At 46.8% G+C, this 27,811-nt stretch overlaps 1 protein-coding gene across 2 annotated transcripts in view; it reads right to left on the reverse strand.

Moving 5' to 3' along the window:
- Positions 1–27,811, reverse strand: part of CBX7 (chromobox 7) — a 299,910-nt gene that overhangs the window by 45,386 nt on the left and 226,713 nt on the right. For both annotated transcript variants that reach the window (XM_030210908.1, XM_030210900.1), the window contains exon 5: positions 19,972–20,305. In XM_030210908.1, coding sequence (XP_030066768.1) covers positions 19,972–20,305 — 334 coding nt within the window. The remainder of the gene's footprint in view (positions 1–19,971; positions 20,306–27,811) is intronic.

Consider the following 27,811-nt stretch of genomic DNA (forward strand, 5'->3'; position numbering starts at 1 on the left):
GGGCAGGTTGTGGATTTCAGAAAACTATGCACACTATTATAGAATACACCCGATCTGTGCCTTATGTTAGGCACAGGTATTTAGGCCTGGTTTTAGGTGGCCTAAATGGGTGCACCTAAATTTTTGTCGCAAGAACAGCCGCTAAGCAAAGTTTTATGAACTATTCTTAACTTTAGGTGTAGTTTACAGAATCACGCTATGCACGTCATCCAACAAAGCCTGGTGCAGATGCTGCCCAGTATATTTCTTTAAGCGGTCTTTGATAGTGTCACACCGTGCATGCTCAGGTGCCTCCTTGTCTGACGCACGACTGCAGGACTAGCAGTACAATACTATAGCTGAAGGAATACAACTCCAAGGGGTGGTGGGAGGGTACATGAGAATAAATGTCCTGATGTCTTTGGAGAACACCTGCTACATGTAAGTAACTTCGCTTTCTCAGAGGATAAGCAGGATATTGTTTCTCTCACATGGGAATCCCTAGTTACCAGGCTCACCGAAAGCAACAACATAAGGCCAAGAGAAACTTGTAATGACAAGTCCCTGGAAAAGCATACAACTCTAAACTATATACATACTGGCACTGAAAGTGCAGTCTGGGACAGAAGAAAATAGGCCCAGTAAGGTGGAGTTGGATTCTAGACACCAAACAAATTCTGCAGAACTATCAGTCTAAACTGGCTGTCACATCGGGAACTCTGCTCAATGCAGGACTGCCTAGAAGGGGGGGGGGGGGCAGGGGGGAAAATATTACCCAGTCCTGGCCTCCAAGGAGGGTCCGGTGCTGGCAATAAAAATCTAGACATGTACTCCACGGTCCAATATTGCTGTCATCCTTCCCTCCTCCCCTTCAGGTCCTCCATTGTTACTGCAGGCAGCGGCAGCATCAATACAGAGAGCAAGCTGCCTCTGGCTGGACCTGGCAGCGTACCATCTGCTGTGTCTTGCCTCCTCTGAAACAACTTCCTATGTCTACATAGGTGAGACACAGCAGAGGAAATGCTTCCAGGGCCAGCCAGAGGCAGCTTGCTCTCCTTATTGATGCTGTCGGCAGTCCGCAAAAATGATGGAGGACTGCTGAAAGGGAGGAGAGAAGGATGACAGCAATACCGGACTGGGAGGGGAGAGAACGGTAAGAATGCCAGCCTGTGTGCAGGAAGGGAGAGAGGTGCCAATAAGCAGGCAAGGGGGAGAGGGACAGAGACGGCAGACAATGGGGGTGGCGGTTAGGCCCTTAAGTTTGTTTACTCAAGCTCTTGCTCAAAGTGAGATTTATTTATTTATGTAAAATATTTACATTCTAATCAGTCCACAGTTCCTTGCAGATTACAATAACATACATAATCAAAATAACCAAATACTTAACATGTAATAAAAAATACAAAATAAAACAAATTCACAAATTATATAAAACAAATTTGTCAATGTCTTACCATGACTGCGGACGAGCCTCACGGAGTCCAGTGGTGGCGTCCGTCCATACCCGCGCATGCCCTCCTCCTGGGGTGCATGCTCTGCAGCTCAGTATCCGAGTTGACGGTGGGACGTCAGTGAGGGGGCACTCCTTGACACGTCTGGGTGTCGTCAGGAACCTGAGCGCTCAAGGAAGCTCAGCTCTGCTCTCAGTGCCTTCTCAACAAGCCTGGTCCTCGTTAGCCTTGTTCCTGATTCCTGCTCAGCCTTACTCCTGGCTCCTGCCAAGCCTTGCTCCTTGTTCCTGCTGAGCCCTGCTCCTGGCTCCTGCCAAGCCTTGCGCCTTGTTCCTGCTTGCCTTGCTCCTGTTTCCCATCCAACCTTGTTCCTGGGTCCTACTCAAAGCCAAGCCTTGCTCCTGGCTCCTGTTAAAACCAAGCCTTGCTCCTGGTTCCTGCTCAAAGCCAAGTCCTATTCCCTGCCAGAGCTTTGTTCCTAAGTCCTGCTCAAACCTGAGCCTTATTCCTGGTTCCTGCTAAAGCTGAACCTTGTTCCTGGTTCCTTCTCAAAGCTGAGTCCTGTTCCTGACTTCTGCCAAATCTGAGTCTAGTTCCTACTTCCTGCTCAAAGCTTAGTCCTGTTCCTGGTTCCTGCCAGAGCCGTGTTCCTGGTCCCAGTTCAAGCCAAACCCGTTCCTGGTTCCTGCTTAAGCCTTGCTTCTGATTCCAACTGTGGTCCTACTCCAGTGTTCATGCCTGGTCTAGCCAGCGTTCCAGTCATATTAGCATCCAACCTTCGTCTCTCTGCATAGACCTTGGAGGTAATCCGTATGCCACAGTCAGCCCTGCGACTATGGCCCAAGGGCTCATTACCTGGACCCATCACTTGAAATGTAGAAGACCTAATGCCAATTAAGATGACAGTACGAAAACTACGAATTTCCAGAGGCAAAACTCCACATCATGTCATGATAAATAACAATCGAGAGCTAGTCCCAGCCTTTACTCAACTCTTATGAAAATGCCTTCTGAAACAAATAAGCTTGAAGATACTTCCTAAAGGAAAGATACAAATCAATTTTTCGTAAGTCAACAGGCAACGAGTTCCGTAAAGTGGGACCCATCGCTTGAAATGTAGAGGACCTAATGCCAAGTAAGCTGACAGTATGAAAACTAGGAATTTCCAGAGGCAATCTGTCAGCAGATTTTAAAGCCCTAACAAGCTTATATACTTTTAAAGGAGTAGATAAGATTGAAGCTGCTTCATTTTTTAAAAAATATTATAAACTAAAGTCAAATTCTTAAAGTGAATTCTTTTATCAATTGGCAACCAATGAAGAGAAGCCAAAGCCAGAGAAATGTGATCAAATCTTGAGGTTTGAGTAATTAGATGAGATGCAAAGTTCTGATCCACTTGCAAAGATTTTAAATCACAAGCTGGCAGATCAATCAGTAAGGCAATAAAACAAAATAGAGAAGACAACAAGAGTAGCAGCTCTGAGAGTATATATGAAAAAATACCACAGAGGTAACTGTCTCGGAGAAAACCTTTATTTGCACCAGTATAGACCCGACACGGGGCAAACCCACCTGCCTCATGGGTCGTAGAGACACTACAAACAAAACAATAACATTTAAAACAGTGTGTTACAACACAACATTGAAAAATTAAATTATTAGCTCCATGTAAAAAATATAAAGTAAAAAAATTGCTGCAAATAGTCAATTCAAACTTGGTATGGCACTTGCTAGCCGCAGTGGTCTTCAAAAGCCCAGATAAGTACCGTTGATACTACAGTTGAAAACTTATATAGTTCATCGGAATAGACATAGCAAATGCTATTATTACATACTTGGAGGTTTTTCTAAGACTGAGGAGGAGCTGAAGCGCTGTCCACAAGGGAGCATTTCCCTGTACATAGTGGATATAAGCATTCAATGGTTCATTGTTCAAAGGAGCAAAGACCGTTGAGCATCTGAAGTCTTTTTCCTCCGTAACGAAAAACTGAGAGACATACTTGCTTATTTAGACATTGCAAATAGTCAATGGAATATAGAGAAGAAAACAGTTAAATGTACTATGTGTATGTTCATACAGACATACAATGGTTAAGATATTTATATGTATGTGAAATAAAAAAAACTATGTGTATATCACATGCATCACTTGTACAAATAATAAGAGATGAAGTACTGACCTGATGGATGTTGGAAATCAGTACAGTCAAGTAACCAGGCATAAGTACCACATATAAATGTAGACTATAAAGGGAAAAAATGCACAAAAGGCATGTAAAAAAAAAAAGGAGGACAAAAGGCATGTCAAAACAAATATAGAAATAAAAGTGAAAATAGAAAAAATATATAAACACACATCTATAGGTAAGAACGTGCATACAGGTGACAATAGGAATAAGTAAAAGCTATATGGAGGTAAAGAACATTCATATGGATTGGAAAAAAGAGAAAAAGGAACAATGCTAAATAAAAATAAGCACCGGATGAATGTAGCAGGAAAACAAGGAATCCACAGATGAGACGGAGATAAAGGGGGAAGAAAACATGAGCACTACTGGATACATATACCAAACAATGTAGTCAAAGTCTACTATTGATAAAATGTTTAGGGAGACATGCTGAAGAGAAGACCCCGCTATTCTGGGAAGAAATTTAAAAACTATAAAAACAAAAAAGTGGCAGGCTAAAATATAGTAGGTGCATAAAAAAGGGGAAGAAAATCGGATAAAATATATTGAGTGCATAAAAGCATAACATGTAGCCTAGCAACTTCAACATCTGCCAAGCTGCGACCGCTAGCTGCTATGGAGTTAAGTGACAATGGCAATGAAGGCATCCGTCCTAGCCTAAGGCAGGAAGGCCTGAGCTCGCACCATGTCCATAAGATCTCCAATGCACAGGTGGGAACGGGGAATTGATGAGAAACTCCAGGAGCTCAAGCACTCAAATAATTCTCTGCATAGACACCTGAACACCTTTTCTCAGTGTGTTCTTTGACTTGCCACTCACCCAGTCTGTGGAACAATGTTGCAACTACTACTAGACACTTTGAGAACACCCTGAGAGTCGATGTGAGGCTAAATAGTCTAACGCAGTACTTGTAGTGATGTTGTCCCACCCGACATCTGAGATGCTTTCAGTGGCTCGGAAGAATCTGAATGTGAGTGCATGCATCCTTAAAATCCAAAGAGCCTAGCCAATCGGTCACCTGAATCATGAGAAGAAGAGTGCCCATGGAAATCATCCTGGAGTTCTCTTTGAGTAGATATCTGTTCATGGCCCCGAGGCCCAAGATGGGAAGAAATCCACTCCCCCCTGTGTTCCTTGTCACAAAGGTACTTGGAATAGAATCCCTTCCCTTCTTGCCCTGGTGGAATGTGTTCTACCTCATTAGTCTAGAGAAGGGTGGAGACCTGCTCTGCTAATACTTCTTTGCGTAGACAGCTGAGGTATGAAAGTCTTGGTGGGCAAGCTGGTGGTTGGTCTCCTTTGCTAATTCTGAGCGTAACCAAGCTGGTTTATCTGAAGATCCCACCGGATGGAGGTTACAAAGGCACACTTTTCCTGGAAAAAATTCAGCTGCTCCTCTATTGGCAGATATTCTGAGACTGCTACTTCAGAGACGGCTATACTCTCCAAGGGGCAGTCAAATGTTTGCTCCCTGTTATGACTGGGGAGCAGACTGGGCCTGCTGAGGAGTATGGGAAGAAGGGGTAAATCTACAACCGAAAGAGTAGTAACTTCTGCTTCTAGGCCTGCCCAGAGACCTCCCAGAAGAAGACGACACAACTAGAAGAAGCCAAAAGAGGGACTTTATGATGCCTGTGTGATTCTTGATGTACTCAACGACCTCTTTCACCTTGTCCCCTAAAAGGTTATTTCCTCAGCTGGGAACATCAAGATTCAAGACACGCAGCCAGGAAAAGTAATGTCAAACAAAGATGCCTCTGGTCAGATATTGTCTACAAACCTGCTTCTGGTTCAGCCTGCAAAATCAGTAGCCTTATCCATGGGGAATCAGTCTGAACAAGAGCGCAGTCTGCACCTCAACAGATAGTAGTGTAGAGCTCATAGGTCCAAATGAGGTTGACAAGCATTGAGGCCTGATAAAGCTGCCTCTCAACTTCATTGTGCAACCAGATAAGGGTGCCCCCCCTATCACCATTGCTCTTCATATTGATAATACAGCCCTTGGCACAGAGAGTGCAGGACCAGGTATTGATCCAGGGAGTTCGGATACATGATCATAAGATCAGCTTATTTGCTGACATATTATTTACGTTAATTAGTCCCAGCAATTCCCTTCCAGAGGTTCTGCTTGAGCTGGAGACTTATGGGAGAGTGTCTGGCTTCCATATTAATATGGGGAAGTCATATTTGAAATATTTCACTCCCTCTGGCATAGGCTACTGGTCTTCGAAAGCAATTCCCCTTTTGGCATGTTAGCTCCTCCAGTCATTACCTGGCGGTCCACTTGGGAGAGAAGGGTAACAATTTATATGATCTCAACTATGGGACCCTGCTACGACACATTAATCAGGATCTGCAGACCTGGGCTAAATTGAGCTTATCCTGGGTGGGGTGTATTGAGACAGTAAAGATGATGGTCCTCCCTTGATTGTTGTATTTTTTTCTCGACCCTGACCATAGGAATCACAAATCAAGATATGCCAAGACTGCAACAGCAGATCTCATAATTTATCTGGGTGAACCAGTGACCACATATAGCACAGAGAATGTTGTGGTTAAGGAGAAACGGAGGTTTAGTGGTCCCTAATGTGAGAAAATATTATCAAGCAGTACAGTTGCAGGCTCTTTTGGCCTGGCAGGCACAGGAGGTGAAACAGTGGGTGGAGTTGGAGAACGAGGGGGCCACTGATATCGTAATAATGCACCTTTCTTGACAACCACGAGGAAGCTGGTTGGGATTGGAGATCCTCATTGGAACCTCACTATGAGAATTTGGAGAGGGTGAGATACAGGGTGTTGGGGGGGGGGGAGGGTAAACATTATTCCTGGTACATGCCTCTTAGAGGTAATATGGAATTTTGCCCGGGGAGGGATCAAGCTCTATTTCGTAGGTGGGAGGCGGGGGAGGGATGTTTGTTATGTGTGGGTCAGTTTTGGGATAATAGCGCAAGGGGGGAGGGGGAGGTCCTTTGAGGAGCTGAGACGGAGATATAGCTTGGAATCCAGGGATGTATTTCCTTACTTGCAGGTTAGGCACTACTCATCCCTTGTTTAAAATGCTCACGGATTTTAAACAAGGGATGAGTGCCTGTGAGAGACTCTTAGGTCTAGTTGTCCAGAGGGAGACTATTTCATAAATATACCACTGCCTGAACTCTAGGGGTGTGCAGGAGCCTTGCTATATGGAGACTTGGGAAGCAGATTTGGGGAGGGCTATAAGTAAAACTGAATGGGAAGAAGTGTGGCAATGTATTCAGAGTTAGGGTATTTCTACCTTAATTGTGAAAAATGGGTACAAGGTCTTGTTCCGTTGGTATTACATACCAATCTCTTTGATTAAAATGTATAATTTGGACTCTGATTCTTGTTGGAGGGCATGTGGGAATGGGGCACTTATTGTCATATGTGTTGGCACTACCCGGCCCTCCATCCTTCTGAGGGCAGGTCTTTGCTATGTCCTCCAAAATCTTCTGCAAGGAGCTAAAGCTCTCAATGGAGATTGCGTTATTGAACAAGACAGGTTACGGATCTGGATGAGGTTGAAGATTTTCTCTTCCGTTTGGGCATAACAGCTGCGAGGGTGGTGCTTGCTACACAGTGGAAACAAAGCCATCCCCCATGCAGGGATCAAGTTGTACAGAAACTGGACAATTGGTATGACATGTACAGAATACATTATTTGTGCTAATTTAGATTAGGATAATTTGAGCAACAGTGGCGCAGTTTTCCGACCTAGAGAAGTTGGGATGGGGGGAATTGGATTGGGAGGGAGGAGAGAAAGATGAGATAGTTTGTGTAAGGCGAGGGTGCACTGAAGAACAAACTGTGAATCTACCATTTTGTTGTTTTGTATCTTGGTTGAAAACTTCAATAAAGGTTAATTAAAAAAGAAAAAACTTCCTCCCAAAGAAGTTTAGGGTTCGGGTCACCTTGTTTAGAAGAGCAGAGGTATGAGACATTAAACTCTACGCTTTCTTGAGGGCAGACAACCAGGACTGGTGTGGTAACTGGACTGTTCTGGCTTTCATACAAAGTGTCTGTTTTATAAGGTGGATTGACAGAGGTGCCTAGGTACAGATTCAGAGTCCAGAACAGTAAGCAATGCAGCACTAGGCCGACTCTCAGTCTTCAGTGAGAAAGGAATGGCCTCTGCCATTTCCTGTACAAAGCTTGTGTAAGATATGCACTCAGGAGGAAACTTGTGCCTTACTTGCAAGTTGGGAGGGGTCATGTAGCGTATCAGAGAACTCCTCTGCAGAGGAATACTGTGGATCCCCCTCAGACTCCCAGGAAAGGCCACAATTAGACTGTCCAAAGTAACCTTATGGGAAGTACAAGTCTGCACTTGCCTGCCAGATTGAAGGCCATATATTGAAGAACGTCGAGTTACCGGTCTGCCTTCAGACCCTGAACAACTCCTCCCCACCCCTGACATCAAGGGCTGCACTGGACGGATGTGCACCAATCCTTTTTTTTTTTAAATATTTTTATTGAGGTGCAGGACAGTCACAGTACAACACTACATATAAATTTTCATGACAAATCATGAATTGAAATACATAGTAAAAGCTTGCATCATACATCAAAAATCAAAAACTGATAACCATGCGCAGACTTTTTGTGAAGTCTAAATCTCCACCTGCTGCTTTATACAAACAAAACTATAAACTTTCAACACTGCAAACGTCCTATTCACCTTATTTTATTTTTAACCTTCCAAACATTCATTTCAAACCTCCTCCCCCGACCCCTCCCCCCCCCCCCCCCCCCCCCCCCCCCCCCACTCCTGGAGTAGATTGAGATCCTGCATGCAACACTTCATAGAGCTTCCACAGAGAACTGTACGCCTGTCCGCTCTTTTGCCTAGAGGACTTAGTCCTTTCCCTCTCCCAACGAGCCATCTGTGTCATCTTTACCGTCCAGTGGTGCACAGTTGGTGGTTCTTCTGCTACCCAGTTTACTAGTATAACTTTCCTAGCCAGCATTAACGCCACATACACAAAACGCACCTGGGAAGGAGATAAGCCCTGCGCTCTCAAATTTGTTTCATCTCCCAAGAGCAGCACCTTGTAGGACAATTCAACTGGGACGTCTAGTAGTTGCTCTAAAGCCCCTAGCACACCCACCCAAAATGTATGAAGTTTCATGCACTCCATGAAAGTATGAACATGAGTACCCACTCTTTGTTTACAACGCACACACTTACTGTCCTCCCAGAGCCCCATTTTCTTCCCTTTTCCCTAGTTATAAAAGCACCATGCAACAATTTGAACTGCATATCTTGTAAATTAGAACTAGGAGTCACCTTAAATGACCTCGTGAAGCCTGCTGATAGTATTTCCACTGCGATCTCTTCTCCCAGCTGCTCCCCCCACCATTTGGCTAAGCCTTCAAAAAAATACACTTCCCTCTGTTCCCTACCTAAGAGGCGTATCAAACCGCAAGCTTGTTAGCCTCCTTTGGTAGTGGAGGAGTGGCCTAGTGGTTAGGGTGGTGGACTTTGGTCCTGGGGAACTGAGGAACTGAGTTCGATTCCCACTTCAGGCACAGGCAGCTCCTTGTGACTCTGAGCAAGTCACTTAACCCTCCATGTAAGCTGCATTGAGCCTGCCATGAGTGGGAAAGCGCGGGGTACAAATGTAACAAAATAAATAAATACCTGGCAAAAGATCTTATCCCAGAGCTGCCAAGGGGTCCCAATTTTTGAGAGGAAGATTTTAGTACATGCCCACAGCTCTGCCCCACATCGCACTGGCTCCACCCACTCTACATGGCTCTACCCCCTAGCACACCTCAAACCCACGGCCATTTCAGAAAATAATTTATTTTTTTAAAATCATGTTTATTATATTTTCTGAACACGTTTACAAACATCTCATTCTACAGCCATGTATGTTAACACATCCGCATTTCAACATTCCCAAATTCTCTCCCTTCCCATCCCGCCCCTCTCCTTCCTCCCCTCTCCCTCCCCTCCCCCCCCCCCCCCCCCCCCCCCCCCCCCCCCCCCCCCCCCCCACCCCAGTTCAAGCATTCAAGATTTTGCTCCTAGCAACTGGTGTCAGGGTGTCCCAGTAGGGGGACCAGATTTTGCAGAATAAGTCTCCTGCCTCTGATCCAAGGTCCATAATACTGTGTTGTTCCAAAGCACACATTTGTATCATCAGCGATCTCCAATGGCTGACTGTGGGTTGCTCCTCTGTTAGCCACACTTGTAGGATTGTTTTCTTCCCCATCAGAACTGCCCTCTGAAGGAACGCCCTTATGCCAGCTGGTGCTTGTCCCTGTATAGTAAATGTGTGAAAAAGTTGTTTGGGACAATGATGCCATCGGGTTCCCCACATGCCCGATACATGCTCCGCCAGGTTTTTCCAAAAACCATGTACCTTTGGGCAGGACCAAAACATATGGCCCAAGTGTGCATTTGGGTGGGCGCATTTCGGGCAGGAGTCGGTGTCTCTCAGCGTGGCTCTATACGCTCTATGCGGTGATATGTACAATCGAAAGATAAATTTATACTGAGTTTCCCACCAGTACACATTTTCAGTTAATTTGTAAATCCGCTTGATGCACATTTCCAATTGCTCTTGGGTGAGTCGTACTCCAAGTTCTGCCTTCCACTGTTGTAACACCACAGAGTAATTTGCTGGCTTGGTATGCTCTCTCAAATGCGCATGGAAATATTTCAGCGGAACTCTAGCCTGTGCATCCAAGCCTAGCAGTTCATTGAAATTCTCCCATGTTTCCATTGTCAAAGTTACTCTCGGCAAGGACCGCACATAATGCTGTAACTGTAGGTATGCAGATATGTCCGTCTCAGGCAATTTAAACTCTCTACAAAGTTCAGCAAATGATTTTATCATTCCCTGCTCATTCACCACATGGTACACATATCGCACCCCCCTGGTTGCCCAAGTCTGAAAGGCACGCGAAGTGTTACCCGCTGGAAACTGGGGGTTTCCCCTAATGGGCAGCATGGGAGAACTTGCATTGTTAAACCTGAAAATTTTACAAAGCCATTTCCAGGTATATCTCAGTGGTTGAAATATCGGGGTTGCTGGACCCAACTTCTGTGCCTGACCCCCTGGGGCCTGTAACCAGCTCGCAAAATGCTGTTCCTGGAACCAGTGCAGTTCGGACAGTGTGAGGGAAAAATATTCTGTATTTCTAAACCAGTCTGAGAGGTGTGGGATCCCAGTGGCGTAGCCAGACAGCCAGTTTTGGGTGGGCCTGAGCCCAAAGTGGGTGGGCACAATATTTTCTGTGCTCCGCCCTCCCTCCACCACTATACCCACCATTTCTCCCTCCTCTCCACCCCTATGTCTACCATTTCTCCCCCTCCCCACCTATTCCCCTCTGTATGCAGCATGTGTCCCTCCCCTCCACCTCATACACAGCCAAGAATTTCCCTTCCTCACCCCTCCACCCTTTTGCTGCATCTCTCCCTTTTTCCCCGTGCATCTCCCTCACCCACCAACCAAGCCTCATCTTTCCATCTTCCCTCCCCCCTGTGCAGCATCTTTCTTTCCATCTTCCCTTCCCCCTGTGCAGCTGCTGTGTCCCCCGTCTTCCCTCCCCCATGCCACATCTTTCCCTCATCATCCCTTCCCCCTCCCCCCCCCCCCCCCCCCCCCCCCCGTGCAGCTGCAGCATCTCACCCTCCTTGCAGGCCCGCCCAGCAGCAGTGTTCCTGACGGCAATTCTACTCGCAGGCTCCGCTCGAAGTCGCAGCGATTCCCACACGCTGCCTGCCGGCTGCTGCTCAACAATCTCCTTGCACTACTAAGCGCTTAGTAGCGCAAGGAGATTGAGCTGCAGCCGGCACTGGCAGGCAGCGTGTAGGAATCGCTGCGACTGCGAGCGGAGCCTGCGACTGGAATCGCCGTCAGGAACTTTGCTGCTGGGCGGGCCTGACCCGAAATTGGGTGGGCCCAGGCCCACCCGGGCCCGCCCGTGGCTACGCCCCTGCACCAGCTATTGACAGCAGGCGCAAATCCAACACTCCCAGGCCTCCTTTCTCCCGGGGCAACATTCATCCGGGCTCTCTTCCCCTGCCATAAAAAATTTGCTAGCTTCCCCTTCAGCCACCTCTCATCCTTGCCTCGAAGATACATGGGCATCATTTGGTAGCTGTAAACCCAGATTGGAAACAAGATCATATTGTATAAGGCCACATGTCCCATCAAGAATATAGGAAGAGCCTGCCACCTGCCCAATGCACTCTCCACCTTTCTTTTTAGGGGTTCCATGTTTAAGGCATAGATGCGGGTTAGATCAAGTGGGATTTTCACCCCCAGATACGTCATGGCATCCTGTGCCCACTGCAATGGAAAAGGTCCCTCCCATCCCGTCTTTATGTCTGGCTCTCAAGGTAAGGCTACCGACTTTCGAGTATTCAATGTAAACCCAGAGTGAAACCCAAACTCCTCGATTACTTCGATCAGCCGCCTTAGTGACTCTTGGGGCCTTACCAGCGTCAAAAACAGATCATCCACGAAGGCTAACACATTCACCATTTGGCTCGGGAGTGAAACCCCATGTATCTCAGGGTCCTTCTCAATCGTACGGAGCAGAGGTTCTAGATACAAGAGAAACAACAGAGGGGAAAGGGGACAACCCTGCCTAGTGCCGGCCTGTATCTCCAGAGGTTCAGATCGCTTTCCATTTACTAGCAGTCTGGCTGTGGGTGTCGCATACAAAGCCTTTAGGCATCCAAATACCAGCCTGCCACACCCACATGTTCCAGTACCAGAAATAAAAAGCTCCATCTCACTTTATCAAAAGCCTTTTCGGCATCAAGTCTTGTCAGCAAGAGGCGAGTGTCTGTTGAGCGGCATTGAACAATGGTTAATAGGACTTTCCTCACGTTAAGCATGGAATGTCGTCCTCTGATGAATCCTACCTGATATTGTCCTATCAAGGTCGACATGTGTGGTGCAAGCCAGTTTGCCAGCACCCGGGCTAAGATCTTAAGGTCTACATTTATGAGAGATATGGGCCTGTAAGATTCTACACGGTCCTCTGGCTTCCCTGGTTTGGGTATTAGCGTTATCCAGGCCTCATTCTCTCCCCGGGTGAAACTCCCTCTCTGTACCACCGCCTCATAATATTCTAATAACGGCGCCCCGAAGTCAGCAGGTAGGAGTTTGTAATACTCTGCTGTTTAGCCATCTGGCCCGGGTGCCGAGCCCTATGGTAGTGACTTAAGCACCTGCTGTATCTCTTGCATCTGTATGGGTCTCGACAGCCCCTTGCAAATGCCGGCCAGCAACGTGGGCATCCCTGCATCATCTATATAATCTTGTGCTGGGGTCTCTTCTTCCTCTCCCCCCCTTGCATATAGCTTGGTAAAAAAATGTGTGAAATGCCTCCACTATTCCCTCTGGGGTCCCTACCCTACGTCCAGTAGGAGGGACCACCGACGTGATCAACCTCCTCCGCTCCTGAGCACGGGCCACCTGTGCCAACATCTTCCCCGTTTTATTCCCAAATCGCCGAAATCTCATTCCCCTCACCCACATTCTTTTCTTTGTCTGGTCATGAATGAGCGAGTTGAGGGCCACTGAGGTCGCCACCATGGCTTCCCTATGTTCATTCGATGGGGACTTCAGGTATTTAGCTTTCGCCTGCCTCAACTCCTTTTCTAATCTGACTATTCCCGCTGCAATTCTCTTCCCCCTGGCGCTCATATATGCTATGATGCTCCCCCCCTAAGGACCGTTTTCGAGGCTTCTCAAAACACTATTGGGGACTCGCAGGATCCTGAATTAGTGTCCACGTAGGCCGTCCACTGCTCTTTAATGTACTTCCCGAAATTTTCATCCTTGTACAAGAAGGATGGGAATCTCCATAGTCTGTCCCATGCCCCCGGACCGGCGAAATCTACATCCACCCAAATTATCGAATGATCGGATACCTCCAGAGGGTCTATTTCTGCCGCTGCTATGCGAGAGAACAGTGAATGGGCCACTAGTATGTAATCTAGTCAGGTCCAGGTTAGGTGGACCTTGGATTGATGGGTATAATCATTCATGAGGGGGTGGGTCAGTCACCACGGGTCCACTAAAGTCAAAGCCATACACATGGAGTCTAGCACCCCACCCCACCCCTGCCATTCGCCCCCTCTTACCCCCCTCTCTAGTTCCAACTATGTGTGCCGCCATATAGCGTCACCGGGGTCACTTGTGTGCTGGGATCCCCACTCCTCTCCCAACCAAATCCTATTTTACAGCAATTTAATCCATAGCTAACCCACAAAAACCAGTCATTCAACACTCACTCTCTGCATCTCTGTGTCCAACAGTCCACACTATTTCCCGGATGTGTTCCAACCTTCTCAGTTCATCTTGCCCTCCCTCACGGGGTTGGTGCCTGATCACTCAATTCTCTATTCAGGAAGTCCATTGCCAGTTTTTCTGATGCAAAAACATTCCATTTCCCATGCATTTGTATTTTTAAAACTGCTGGGTAGGACAGGGCAAAACGGATCTTCTTTTCTGCCAGGGTTGAACATATAGGATGGAATCTCCTTCTTTTCTCTTGTATTCCTGCTGAGTAATCTGGAAAAATCAAAAGTGCATTTCCCTCAAATTTCAATGTCCCTTTTTGATTTATATCCATGCATGATCTCTTCTTTATGTATGACGTTGTGTATTTTTATTATTACAACTCGGGGGTAAGAGGAGGGGATGGGGGGTAGGGGGGAGGAGCGGGAGGGGATGGGGAAAAGCTCAAGAACTATAATCAAGTCTGGCGTGTACGCCATGTACTTGTGAGAAAAAAAGTATAGTCATGGGATTCCGGATGTAGTAACCTCCAAACATCTAACAGCCCCAACTCACGCATCAAGAAATTCACCCCCTTATCTTTCCAGGCTGAGGGTCTTGGTTTTGCTGGTGTACAATCTATCAGAGGATCTGCTGAAATGTTAAAATCCTAGCACTAGTTGATATCCACTGACTGCCACCAGCTGCGAGGAGACCTGAAAACAATGAGTGAGAGTATACATTTGGTGTATATACAGAACAAAGAGCAACCTTCTGACCCGCTACCTCTCCCAGCCATAAAACATATCAGCCCCCTGGGTCTTGAACCAGTTTATGCATACATACTGTAAACAAGGCTCCTACTGGCTAAGTCCATGAAGCCTCCTCACCACCAGCACCGAGCTCTCTGTTTTCCTCTTTATGTGTTTCTTCTTCTTTCTTGGGCCTGTTTTTGGGATTTGCAACCCAGCCCCCTTTTCTTCAACAGCTCCTCGGCGGTTTTAAACCCAGTCCAATTTCAGCCAGGGTTCTCTCAGCACAGCTCAATAAAGTCAGGCTGTTTCTAACACAGTCCAATTACAGCCAGGCTTCTCTCAGCACAGTTCAATGGAGCTAGGCTGTTTCAAACACAGTCCAAGTACAGCCAGGCTTCTCTCAGCACAGCTCAATAAAGTCAGGCTGTTTCTAACCCAGTCCAATTACAGCCAGGCTTCTCTCAGCACAGTTCAATGGAGCTAGGCTGTTTCAAACACAGTCCAAGTACAGCCAGGCTTCTCTCAGCACAGCTCAATAAAGTCAGGCTGTTTCTAACACAGTCCAATTACAGCCAGGCTTCTCTCAGCACAGTTCAATGGAGCTAGGCTATTTCAAACACAGTCCAAGTACAGCCAGGCTTCTCTCAGCACAGCTCAATAAAGTCAGGCTGTTTCTAACCCAGTCCAATTACAGCCAGGCTTCTCTCAGCACAGTTCAATGGAGCTAGGCTGTTTCAAACACAGTCCAAGTACAGCCAGGCTTCTCTCAGCACAGCTCAATAAAGTCAGGCTGTTTCTAACCCAGTCCAATTACAGCCAGGCTTCTCTCAGCACAGTTCAATGGAGCTAGGCTGTTTCAAACACAGTCCAAGTACAGCCAGGCTTCTCTCAGCACAGCTCAATAAAGTCAGGCTGTTTCTAACACAGTCCAATTACAGCCTGGCTTCTCTCAGCACAGTTCAATAGAGCTAGGCTTTGCGCGGGCTCAAAGCCTTGGGTCCCACCCTCTGGGTCAGTCTCTATTCTCCTGACCTCCTCCCGCTTTGACCCAGGCCTCTCCCCTATACCTCCAGTGCTGCTGAGCCATAGCCAAGAGCTCCATGGGTTCGTCTAAGACCAGCTCAGCCTCCTCTTGCTCCATCGCCTCTGGTTCATTCTCCCCCTCTCCTTCAGTAGCCCAGTCCATTTTCTCCTCCCCCCACCCCTTTTCCAGCTGATTACACTTTTCTTCATTAACTCTGCTAGGCTGCTTTTCCTTCTCCTGCCACCGGTTCCACCACCTCCTCCACCAGGTGGGAGAATCAGCTTTTCCTTTTCCCTGGCGGCCCTCTTCTGGAGCTCCTTGGTTCTGCACCCTACTTCTCCTCCCCCGGAGCTCTCCTGTGGCCTTCTGGGAGTTGTAGTTTCCCATCTTTATGTCCCTTTTGGGCAAAACCTGAGCATCCCTAGGGTCTTCCCTCCTACCCTCCGGCTCTCTTTTCTCCGGTGGGTAGCTGGGGTCCCTCTTCCTTTCGGCATATTCCTTACAATACATGGAGCTTCCTGTGAAACAAAATAGCAACGCCTTGTTGCCTACTGTTAAAAGATGAAGAGACTAGCTCTCCCACCCACCCTCGCTTTAATTTTTGGTGCTCCACTTGGGAGAGATGCGTCTCCTGCAAAAATAATACGTCTACTTTCATCTTAGAGCAGTGGGACAGAATCTTAGTACGCTCTATGGGAGAATGAATCCCGTCAACATTCAGTGGCCCAAACCTCAGATTACTCATATGGTAATGAGAATCCAGACATCAAGCAAGTCCACAGTATTTCTGAGGTGATGTCCCAGCTCACCACCTCTCCCTACCCCCGCCCAAAAGTATTTCTTGCTGCATGCTACTTCTCAACAAAAGTTCCCAAACTCCAGGAGTGGTCTCCAAACCCAGCATCCCTCTGCCTTGGACCCCACCCCCCACCCCTCCCCTTCCCCTTCCCCCCTCTACAGAAACATCCACGGAATATCATATACACCCTTCATTCATATCCCTAACATCCTTCCTCCCCAGACACTCCCAACATTCAATCAGTCTATGCCCCTTCTCCCCTCCCCCCCTAGAATCTCCAGTATTACAATCCCCCTCCAAGGAAACTACTCCCCCTGCCTCTTGCTCCCTTCCCCTTAGACCCTACCTACAAACACTCCATCTTAACAGTATATTATCTTAATCCTCGGAGCTCCAGACAACTGTTCAAGCAGTAACCATATCATGTTGCAACAAAGCTGACTTCTATCTGGCCTCCGTGACTGCATAGTTGTGCTGAGAATGAAACACTCAGGGGTGCTCGTATGGATAACTATACACATAAATACAAGCAAACATTTGGTCCCCATCTTTAAGCACTCCATCTTAGCATTGTACATTGTCTGCTCTGAACCCTTCGTGCTCCACACAACTTTCCAAGCTATGGCCATAGCATACTATAACGAAACATACTTCTACCTTGCCCCCCCACTTGCATAGTTATGTTAGTGTAAAGACGCATAAGGGAGCTCATCTCCGTCTCACATTTAAAGGACCCTCTTGTATCAGTCATGTCCTCCGGAGCAGTGAACAGCCAATCGTGCTTGAAAAGCAGTATGTCCCCAGCGGGAACCAGGTTGAGGTTGAAAGTTAAAATACACTACCATAGTCCAACTGATAATCCACTGCAGTTACCTAGGTAGCACAGAACACCCAAAAAGGCGTCCCGCACCCTCCTACATCATATGTCCTCTTACTACAGTTTATCCATAAAAGATCGTAGCTCTTCAGGGTTTTCCATAAACAGCACATTACCCTCATGCAGCACTCATACCCTTGCTGGGTATTGCAGTGAGAACTTAACTCCTTTTTTATATAATTGGGAGCAGTATGGTGATAAACATTTACGAAGCTCCGATACTCTGTGTGAAAAGTCCTGGAACAACAGTATACTTGCTCCATTGTAGACCAGATTCCTGCTTTGGCGAAACTTGACCACCAGCTGAGCCTTGTCAGCGTAATTGAGGATGTGGGCAATCACCGGGCGCGACCTGTTGTTCTGATTCTTTATGACGCCCACGCGATGCACCCTCTCAGCCCGCAGCCTCTGCCCCTCTACCTCGTGGCCCAGCTCCCGAGGCAACCACGACTCCACCAGGTCCCACAGGTCTTTCTCCTTCACACTTTCTGGCACCCCCACCAGCCTGATGTTATTCCTCCGGGTCCTATTTTCTTGATATTCGACTTTATCTTCCAAAACTCTGCACCGCTTCTCCAGCGCAGCCATCTGAGAATTCATGCCGTTCACCAGGTCCTCTTGGCGGGATATCCGTTCCTCCGTATGTTGTATGCGGCTACCCTGCACTGCTATGTTTTCTTTCAAGTCGTCCATAAAAGCATGCAGAGCCGACAGTTTATCATCCAGCACTGCTGCCATATGTTTCATAATTTCCTTTATCGACGCTTCCTGTAGCGCAATCACTGGCGAGGCCTGTTGTTGACTCTCCCCTGCGGGTGCTTGTCCAGTCGCCATTTTGGCCGCGTGATACGCTCCGCATTTCTTCTGTGTTGCAGAGCCTGTGCTGGCATGCCCGTACTGCCCTTCCAAATCACCGCATCAGCCGTCCAAACAGCTCCGGGTATATTCTCTAATACTCCAGGTAGGCTTTTAAATCCCCAAACGGGGCAGGAAGCAGATATAAAGCAATTATTTTTTAGCGGAGGTGAGGAGAGCAGCCGTGAGACGTCCGCTCAGGATCCAGCCATCACGTGACCCTCCCGGATGTGCACCAATCCTGATGCTCAACATGGGGCCAGCATCTAGAATGTCTCCCTTGACTGAGTCTCCTTGGGTGCCATGGACTGTGCTGTGGCTGGCACAAATGCCCTCAATGCCTAAGCACTGTGGCGTCTGGAACCTTCTCCAGACTGGGTCTCCTCGGGCAGTTGGGAATGTGCCATGGTTGGCACAAGCGCCCTTGATATCTAAGCATTCTGCATTTGCTGAAGCGCCCCAGCTTCTCCTTGAGCATGGTCCAGATCTCCAAAAGGGCAGGCATGAGTAAAGACTGGGGAGTTGGTGCAGAGAAAGCCTGCAGATTTGTTGGTCCATAGGAGGGAGGGGGGGGGGGGCATCAAGACAGAGGGCACCGGGTAGCTCGGCACCATCATCAAGGAAGGCTAACAATCCTCTCGGTGCTGACGCCTTTCAGAAACCAGTAATGCTGATGCTCCAGAGCTCATAACACTGTGCGCCGAGGGTAAGCAAAGTTACTGCTTTTCTGCCGATGCATAGTGCCAGTCCTCAGAGATGTGCAGTACCGACGATGATGTGGAATGCACTTGGGGCGCAGATTCAACGGCAGATGTCATTACAGATGCTGATGCCCACAATCCCTGTGTCTGGAATACACTCAACAGCTATCAGACCCGATGCTGATGTCGAAGGACTGGACTGAGTGCTAGAAGATTTTCCCACTGAGCTTCACAGGCTCTTTTGCGATAACTTCCTAAAAGAAAAGTTCATAAGCCATTATAAAGATGGACTTGGTGAAAATCCCTTATTTCTAGGATAAGCTGCACAAAATGTTTTGTACTGTTTTGGAATCTTGCCAGGTACTTGTAACCTGGATTGGCCACTGTTGGAAACAGGATGTTTGATGGACCTACAGTCTATCCCAGTTTGGCAACACATGTTCCTAAGACCCTTGTAGTTCAGTCTCAAGCAGTGGACAAACTGGATACAGAGGTCAGTGTCCAAAATAACCCTGATGCACCAAGCACAATGCTTAAAATCTGCTTGGTGCCTTCTGGGACTGGGACATAATGGAAAATAGCCCAAATTGAAGGGCTCAATGGGTAAGGAGAGTACATTTAAAATACACCCAAAAAACGTTGATTCAACCTGGGCCTAAGAAAGCCTTAAGGCCAAAAAAAATAAAATGCCAGAAACACACAATACTAGCTAGGGCACACACACTGATGTGAAGAAAATAAAAAAAAAATATGAAGGAGGAGCGCAAAAATCCGCAAGGGAAGGCACTAGAAAAAGAAAATGTTTGACGCAGAGAGATCACAGATGCAACCTCTCTGCTCTGTGGAAAATGAAGGACTGCTAGTCCTGCACTCATGCTTGAGGCAGGCACCTAGGCATAAGCGGTGGGAAGCTAACAAAGGCCTCTTAGAAGAGATATTAAGCTGGGCAGTACCTGTGCTCTGTTGGATGACATCACCCACATGTGAGAAACAATATCATGCTTGTCCTCGGAGAAAGAAATAATTTAAATAAAAACTAAATACCTATGAAACCTTGAGGAAGGTGTAGAGTTACCTGTACTGCCCTCTGGTTGGGCAGGCTGCTCCTGCCAGTCACTGGCTATCTGCTGGGCAGTCTCCAACACAGGCTCTTGCAGGAAGAATTCTCTCCTCCGGTTCAGAGTCTCAAAGGTAGAAGAGCGGGAGAACTTCTTGCGCGAGAGGCGAAGAAATTTCTGGTTCTTCCGGTGCCTGCCAATGGGAAATGGCAGTACCTTGCTCTTCTCTGGCAGTTCAGCTGGCCCCACTTTGCCACCTAAGGCACTGCCAAACCTGCGTGATAGAGAGAAGCAGAGCTTCTCCTTTCCTTTCACCTTGTGGGCACTCCTCAGGTCCATGCCATACAGCCTCTGCAATTACACAGAATTTCTGGTTTGACTTGTGGTCTCTATCTGCACAGCCTGTAAAATTCATTTTGTTATGTCATGGAAAAAAAGGGGTCACACATTTGCTTTTCAACTGAAAGGCATACAGAGTGGGCCTTGGCAAAAACACCGCTCCTACTTTTACATGCTTTATGATGGGTAGAAAATAAGGGGAGTAAAGGTGGGATTAGTAGTTCTGGATTTTATCTAATACTTATTTATATGCACACAACTACAGCTGCCATACAGTAGGTCTAAATATTAGGGCTATACATCGATTAAAATTGTATTCACATGATTAAGCATCCGCAAAATTTTTAATCACACAATCGCATAAAGGGTCTCCCTCACATTTCCTCCTGTACAGTGAAAAATATACACAGCAGATAATTCTCAAATGTCACATATTTCAATTACTAAACTGAAAATAAAATAATTGTTCTTACCTTTACTGTCTGGTGATTTTATTTTTCTAATCACTTGTTCTCTGCTTCTGGTTCTGCTTCCCTCTGTCTATGCTCTGTTTCCAGGGCATCCCATCCATTCATTATTTCTTTTCTCTCTTCTTCACTTCCTGCCCTATATTCATCTTTCAAGTTCAACTTTCTTCCACTTTTCTTCCTCTTGAAATCTGTCTAGTTTTCATCTACTCTCTTCCCCTCACCTATCCTCCACGTAATGTATCTAGATTTTCAGAAAGCTTTTGATAAATTTCCTCATGAGAGACTCTTGAGAAAATTAAGTCATGGGATAGGAGACAATGTTCTGGTTATTGGACAGAAAACATAGGGTAGGGTTAAATGGTCATTTCTCTCAATTGAGGAGGGTGAATACTGGAGTGCTGCAGGGATCAGTCCTGGGACCGGTGTTATTTAACATATTTATAAATGATATGGAAATCAGAACGACGAGTGAGGTGATTAAATTTGCAGATGACACAAAACTATTCAACGTTGTTAAAACACATGCAGACTGTGAAATATTGCAGGAAGACCATAGGAAATTGGAAGCCTGAGAATCCAAATGGCAGATGAAATTTAATGTGGACAAATGTAATGTGATGCACATTGGAAAGAATAATCCAAATCGTAGTTACCTAATGCTCGGGGTCCACCTTGGGGGTCAGCACCCAAGAAAAAGATCAAGGTGTCATTGAGAAAATAAGATGAAATCTTCTACTCAACGTTCAGCAGCGGCTGAACAAGAAAACAGAGTGCTAGAAATTATTAGGAAAAGGATGGTGAATGAGACCAAAAATTCTATAATGCCTCTGTATCGCTCCACGGTGCGACCTCACCTTCATTATTGAATCCAGTTCTGGCCACCATATCTCAAAAAACATATAGCAGAATTAGAAAAGGTTCAAAGAAGAGTGACCAATTTTATTGAGTGTCCCCTGGTCTTTGTATTTTTTTTTGAAAGAGTAAAAAATTGATTTACTTCTACTCGTTCTACAGCACTCAGGATTTTGTAGACTTCAATCATATCTCTCCGCAACCATCTCTCTTCCAAGCTGAAGAGCCCTAACTTCTTTAGCCTTTCCTCATATGAGAGGAGTTCCATCCCCTTTTTCATTTTGGTCGCTCTACTTTGAACCTTTTCTAATTCCGATATATCTTTTTTGACATACAGCGACCAGAACTGAATGTAATATTCAAGGTGATGTCACACCATGGAGCAATACAGAAGCATTATAATATTCTTGGTCTTATTTTGTATCCCTTTTTCTAATAATTACTAGCATCCTGTTTGCTTCTTTGGCTACTGCCACACACTAGGCAGAAGATTTCAGCGTATTGTCTACAATAACACCTAGACCTTTTACACGAGTGCCGACTCCTAAGGAGGACCCTAGCATCGGGAAACTATGATTTGGATTATTCCTCCCAATGAGCAACACTTTGCATTTCTCCACATTAAATTTCATCTGTCATTTGGATGCCCAGTCTTCCAGTTCGCTAAGGTCTTCCAGCAATTTTTCACAATTTGAATGTTTTGACATTCTTGAATAGTTTTGTGTAATCTGAAAATTTATCACCTCACTTCATCGTTTGTTTTCCAGATCATTTATAAATATGTTAAACAGCACCGGTCCCCATACTGATTGCAGCACTCCACTATTCACCCTCCTCCATTGAGAAAAATGGCCATTTAACCCCACCCTCTGTTTTCTGTCCAATAACCAATTCCTAATCCACAAAAGGACATCGACTCCTATCCCATGACTTTTTAATTTTCTCAAGCGTTTCTCATGAGGAATTTTTCCAATAGTTTTCTGAAAATCCAGCTCTCCTTTATCCACATGTTTATTTATGTCTTCAAAGAAATAAAGCAAATTGGTGAGGCAAGACTTCCCTTGGCTTAACCCATGCTGACTTTGTCCTATTAAACCATGTTTGTCTACGCGTTCCATAATTTTATTCTTTACTAGTTAAAAAGGCCCGTTTCTGACACAAATGAAACGGGCGCTAGCAAGTTTTTCCTCATAGTGTGTATGTTTTGGAGAGTGTATGTGAGAGTGACTGTGTGTGAGAGAGAGAGTGAAAGTGCGAGTGTGTGAGAGAGAGAGAGTGAGTCTGGGTGTGAGTGTGTCTGTGAGAGAGTGTGTGTGTGTGAGAATGTGAGTGTGTGCAATTGCATATGTGAGACACAGTGTGTGTGTGAGAATGTGAGTGTGTGCAATTGCGTATGTGAGACACAGTGTGATAGAGAGAGAGTGTGTTTCACACAGATACAGTGTGTGCGAGAGAGTGTGTGTGAGACACTGATTCTCTGTGAGACTGAGTGTATGAGACTAAGCGAGTGTGTAAGTGACTGTGTGACACATAGAGAGTGAATGTGATACACTGTGAGACATAGAGTGTGTGAGAGTGAGAGACAGAAAGACATTGTCTGTGAGAGAGAAAGTGTGTGTGAGAGAGAGTGTGTGTGTGACAGAGATACCTCCCTCCCTCTCTCTCTATGGTGTCAGGCCCCCCCTCTCTCTCTGGTGTCTCAGATTGCCGCCACTGCACCTAAGCAATTGGTGTGCTGGAGGAGGGGGAGAGAGAGTGTGTGTGTGTGGGGGGGGGGGATGTGTTGGAGGGGTTCAGCTTGGAAGAAGAGGGGTGTGGGGTGTTCAGGAAGCGCTGGCAGATGAGAGTGAGAGAGTGAGTGTGTGTGTGTGTGGGTGGGGGGGGGGTTCAGGAAGCAATGCCAGATGACATTGTGAGTGAGTGTGGGGGGGGCAGGGGGTTCAGGAAGCGCTGCCAGATGAGAGAGTGAGTGTGTTTGTATGGTGTTTCAGGAAGCGCTGCCAGATGAGAGAGAGACTGAGTGTGGGGGGGGGGGGTAGGGGGGGTTCAGGAAGCGCTGCCAGATGAGAGAGTGAGTGCGTGTGTGTGTATGGGGTTTCTGGAAGCGCTGCCAGATGAGAGTGAGTGAGTGTGTATGTGTGTGTGTGGGGGGGGGTGTTGGGGGGTTCAGCTTAGAAGAAGAGGGGTGTGGGTGGTTCAGGAAGCGCTGCCAGATGAGTAAGTGAGTGTGTGTGTGTGTGGGGGGCGGTTTTTCAAGCATTGCCAGATGAGAGTGAGTGTTTGTGGCGTGGGTTCAGGAAGCACTGGCAGATGAGAGAGTGAGTGTTTGTGTGTGTGTGTGGGGGGGGGGGGGGGGGTTCAGGAAGCGGGGCCAAATGAGAGTGAGTGAGTAAGTGTGTGTGTGTGTGGGGGGGGGGTCCAGGAATGGCTGCCAGATTAGTGAGTGACTGTGTGTGTGGGGTGGCAGGGGTTTCAGGAAGCGCTGCCAGATGAGACAGAGTGAGTGTGTGTGTGTGTGTGGGGGGGGGGGGGGGGGGGTTCAGGAAGCGATGGCAGATGAGATTTTGAGTGAGAGAGTGTGTATGTTGGAGGGGTGTGTTAGTTGTGTTGGGTGGTTCAGCTTTGAAGAAGAGGGGTGTGTGGGGGGTCTGGAAGCGCTGCCAGATGAGTGAGTGTTTGTGTGGGGGGGGCGGTTTATCAAGCGTTTGCAGATGAGAGTGAGTTTGTGTGTAGGGGGGGGTTCAGGAAGCACTGCCAGATGAGAGAGAGTGTGTGTGTGTGTGTGTGTGTGTGGTGGTGGTGGTGGGGTGGTTCAGGAAGTGTGGCCAAATAAGAGTGAGTAAGTAAGTGTGTGTGTGTGTGTGGGGGGGGGGGGGGGTTCAGGAACGGCTGCCAGATTAGTGAGTGACTGTGTGTGGTTGTGGCAGGGGTTTCAGGAAGCGCTGCCAGATGAGAGTGAGTGAGTGTGTGTGTGTATGTGTGTACGGGGTTTCTGGAAGCGCTGCCATATGTGACAGAGTGTGTGGGGAGGAGGGGTGTGGGGGGGGGGGGTTCAGGAACCGGTGCCAGATGAGTGAGTGTGTGTGGGGGGCAGGGGTTTCAGGAAGCGCTGCCGGATGAGAGAGTGAATGTGTGTGTGGTGGGGAGGAGAGGGGTTTGCCAGATGAGTGAGTGAGTGAGTGTGTGTGTGGGGGCAGGGTTTTCAGGAAGCGCTGCCAGATGAGAGAGTGAGTGTGTGTATGTGTGTGTTGGGGGGGGGGGGGGGTTTAGGAAGTGTGGCCAAATGAGAGTGAGTAAGTGTGTGTGTTTGGTTGGGGGGGTTCAGGAACCGCTGCCAGATGAGTGAGTGAGTGAGTGTGGGGGGGGGGGGGCAGGGGGTTTTGGAAGCATTGTTTTGAAGATGAGGGAAGGTAGCGCTGGCAGATTGCCGGTTTTTTTCGTTTATTGCCGTCATTGCCTCCTCCGTGTGATGTCCCCCCCCCCCCCCCGCCGCCATCCCACCCACCGCGATGCCCCCACCCCCGCCGCCATCCCACCCACCGTTCGTTACGTTGTTTTGCTGGCGGGCGACCCAAAATCCCGCCAGCAGAAGTCCTTTATTGTCTGCTGACTCCGCTTGTTCTTCGGCATTGCTAGCCTTTGCTGGGCGGGGTTCTGTGCGTCGGACGTCCTGCACGTGCATGACGTCAGACGCACAGAAGCCCTGCCTGCATAGGCTAGTAAATGCTGAAGTTCACGCCAGAGTCTGAAGACAGGACTTGTGCTGGCGGGGTTTCGTGTCCCCCGCCAGCAAAGCTACGTGACGGTGGGTGGCTTTGGGGGGTGGGGGGCGGCTCGGGGTGGTTGTTGCACCTCCATCATTTTGTTGGCTGGGCTTCTTTTCTTTTGATGTGCTTTGTTGGTTGTTGCGGTGGGGGGGGGGGGTGTTGTTCCTCGGTCATTGTGTGTGCGGGGCTTCATTTTAACTCCTTAGCTTTCGGGTGGTTTGCGAGGTTGTTTCCCAGTGTTTCCTAGGCAGGGGGAGGAGTAGGTACTCCTCCCCCTGCCTGAACGCGGTCCCTTCTTTCGTTTTTCTTTCGGTTTTCCGCCCTCGACGTCATTATGTTTGACGCGAGGGCGGGGCAGCGAGTCTTGGTCAGTGGCTTCACCACCACGAACTTACGAACCGTTCTGGGAGTCTGAGTGACTTCAGAACGTTGTCCTCAGAACGTTGAGGGTGCGTTTTATTATATTAGATAATAGTTTCCACTATTTTCCCCAGCACTGAAGTCAGGATTAATGGTCTGTAAATTCCCGGATAACCCCTGGAACCCTTTTTAAAAATCTGAGCTATACAGGCCACCCTCTGATCTTCAGGTACTATGGATGATTTTAACTACAGGTTATAGGCCACTAACAACAGATCAGCAATGTCATATTTGAGTTCTTTCAGTACCCTGGGATGTATGCCATCCAGTCCAGGTGATTTATCACTCTAACTTGTCAATTTTGCTCAGTATGTCTTTCAAGATCACCGAGATTTCTTTCAGTTCCTCTGCATCGTCACCCTTGAAAACCATTTTGGTACAGGTAGATCTCTTACATCTTCTTCCGTAAAGACCGAAGCAAAGAATTCATTCAATCTCTCTATGCTCCTTCATCATCTAATGGTCCCATGGATTCCCTCGTAGGCTTTCTGCTTCTAATGTACTTGGAAAAGGTGTTACTATGAGTTTTTGTCTCCACTACAAGTTTTTCTTCAAATTCTTTTTTAGCCTTCTTTATCAGTGCTTTGAATCTAGCTTGACACTGCTTATGTTGCTTCCTATTTTTTCCATTCAGATCCTTTTTCCATTCTTTGAAGGATGCTCTTTTGGCTGTAATAGCCTCTTTCACTTCACCTTTTAATCATGCTGGCTGTCATTTGCTCTTCTTTACACCTTTGTTAATATATGGAATATATCTGGTCTGGGCTTCCACAATGGTATTTTTAAACAACGCCCACATCTTATTTACAGTCTTAACATTTGCGGCTGACCCCTTCAGTTTCTTTTTAACCATTTTCCTCATTTTGTCATAGTCACCCTTTCAAAAATTGAATGCTGCTACAGTAGATTTCTTTAGCTGATGCCACCCCTGATATGAGCTCTAATTTGATCATGTTATGATCACTGTTTCCCAGTGGATCCAACACTGTTACCTCTCGTACCATGCCCTGCTTTATTAGATCTGAAATTGCTCCTATTCTTGTTGGTTCCTGGACCAGTTGTTCCAAGAAGCAGTCATTTATTACATCTAAGAATTTTACCTCCCTAGTGCTCCCTGATATAGCATTTATCCAGCCAATAGTAGGGTAACTGAAATCACCCAATATTATAATGCTGCCCAATTTGCTGGCTTTCCTAATTTCTGTAAACATCTATTCATCTGTCTGTTCATTCTGTCCTGGTGCATGGTAGTACAGCAAATTCTAACCTTTTAAATTCCAAACTTCTCAACTTTCTGGCTATAGGTGAGATACCTGATATTCTCTTTAATTTAATGCTTATTGCTTAATTAATTAATTTTGCCCTGTGAAACCTCTTATTTTCTTTCTTTCTCTTCCTGCCAAGCTCTGATAGAGAGGGAGGCTGCATTGCATTGTATTGAGGCTCTAAAGTGCATTTTACATTGTTGAAACTGATATAATTATTGGGAATATCTGGATTTATATTACAACAAGGAAAGTTTTTTATATTCTAGGGCAATTTTGAAAGTTAAATCATTTGAAAATTCTTTGACCAGACTGTACCAATTCTGGTCCCATCCAGAGAATTGCCTTGATAACAGCATTTAGCTGACCCATTGGGATTTAATCATTACACAACAGGAGGTAAGGGTTGGGCTCTGAATAGGGGTCAAACCATTTGTAACTTTCCTCAGGTGCTGACCTGTCTCTGTCTGTACTTGAAGCAAACTCCTCCAAAGTAAAGCAAATTCTGACCTTTTAAATTCCAAACTTCTCAACTTTCTGGCTATAGGTGAGATACCTGATATTCTCTTTAATTTAATGCTTATTGCTTAATTAATTAATTTTGCCCTGTGAAACCTCTTATTTTCCTTATTACCCACCCTAGGGTTTTCCACTCATTTATAGACAAACCAAACCTCATTAACTTTACTCAGTCATACACAGGCAGTCTTACAGACTGTTAACCCCAACTAAGTACACCTGTTC

Source organism: Microcaecilia unicolor, chromosome 1 (genome assembly GCF_901765095.1).
Source record: "Microcaecilia unicolor chromosome 1, aMicUni1.1, whole genome shotgun sequence".
NCBI lineage: Eukaryota > Metazoa > Chordata > Amphibia > Gymnophiona > Siphonopidae > Microcaecilia > Microcaecilia unicolor.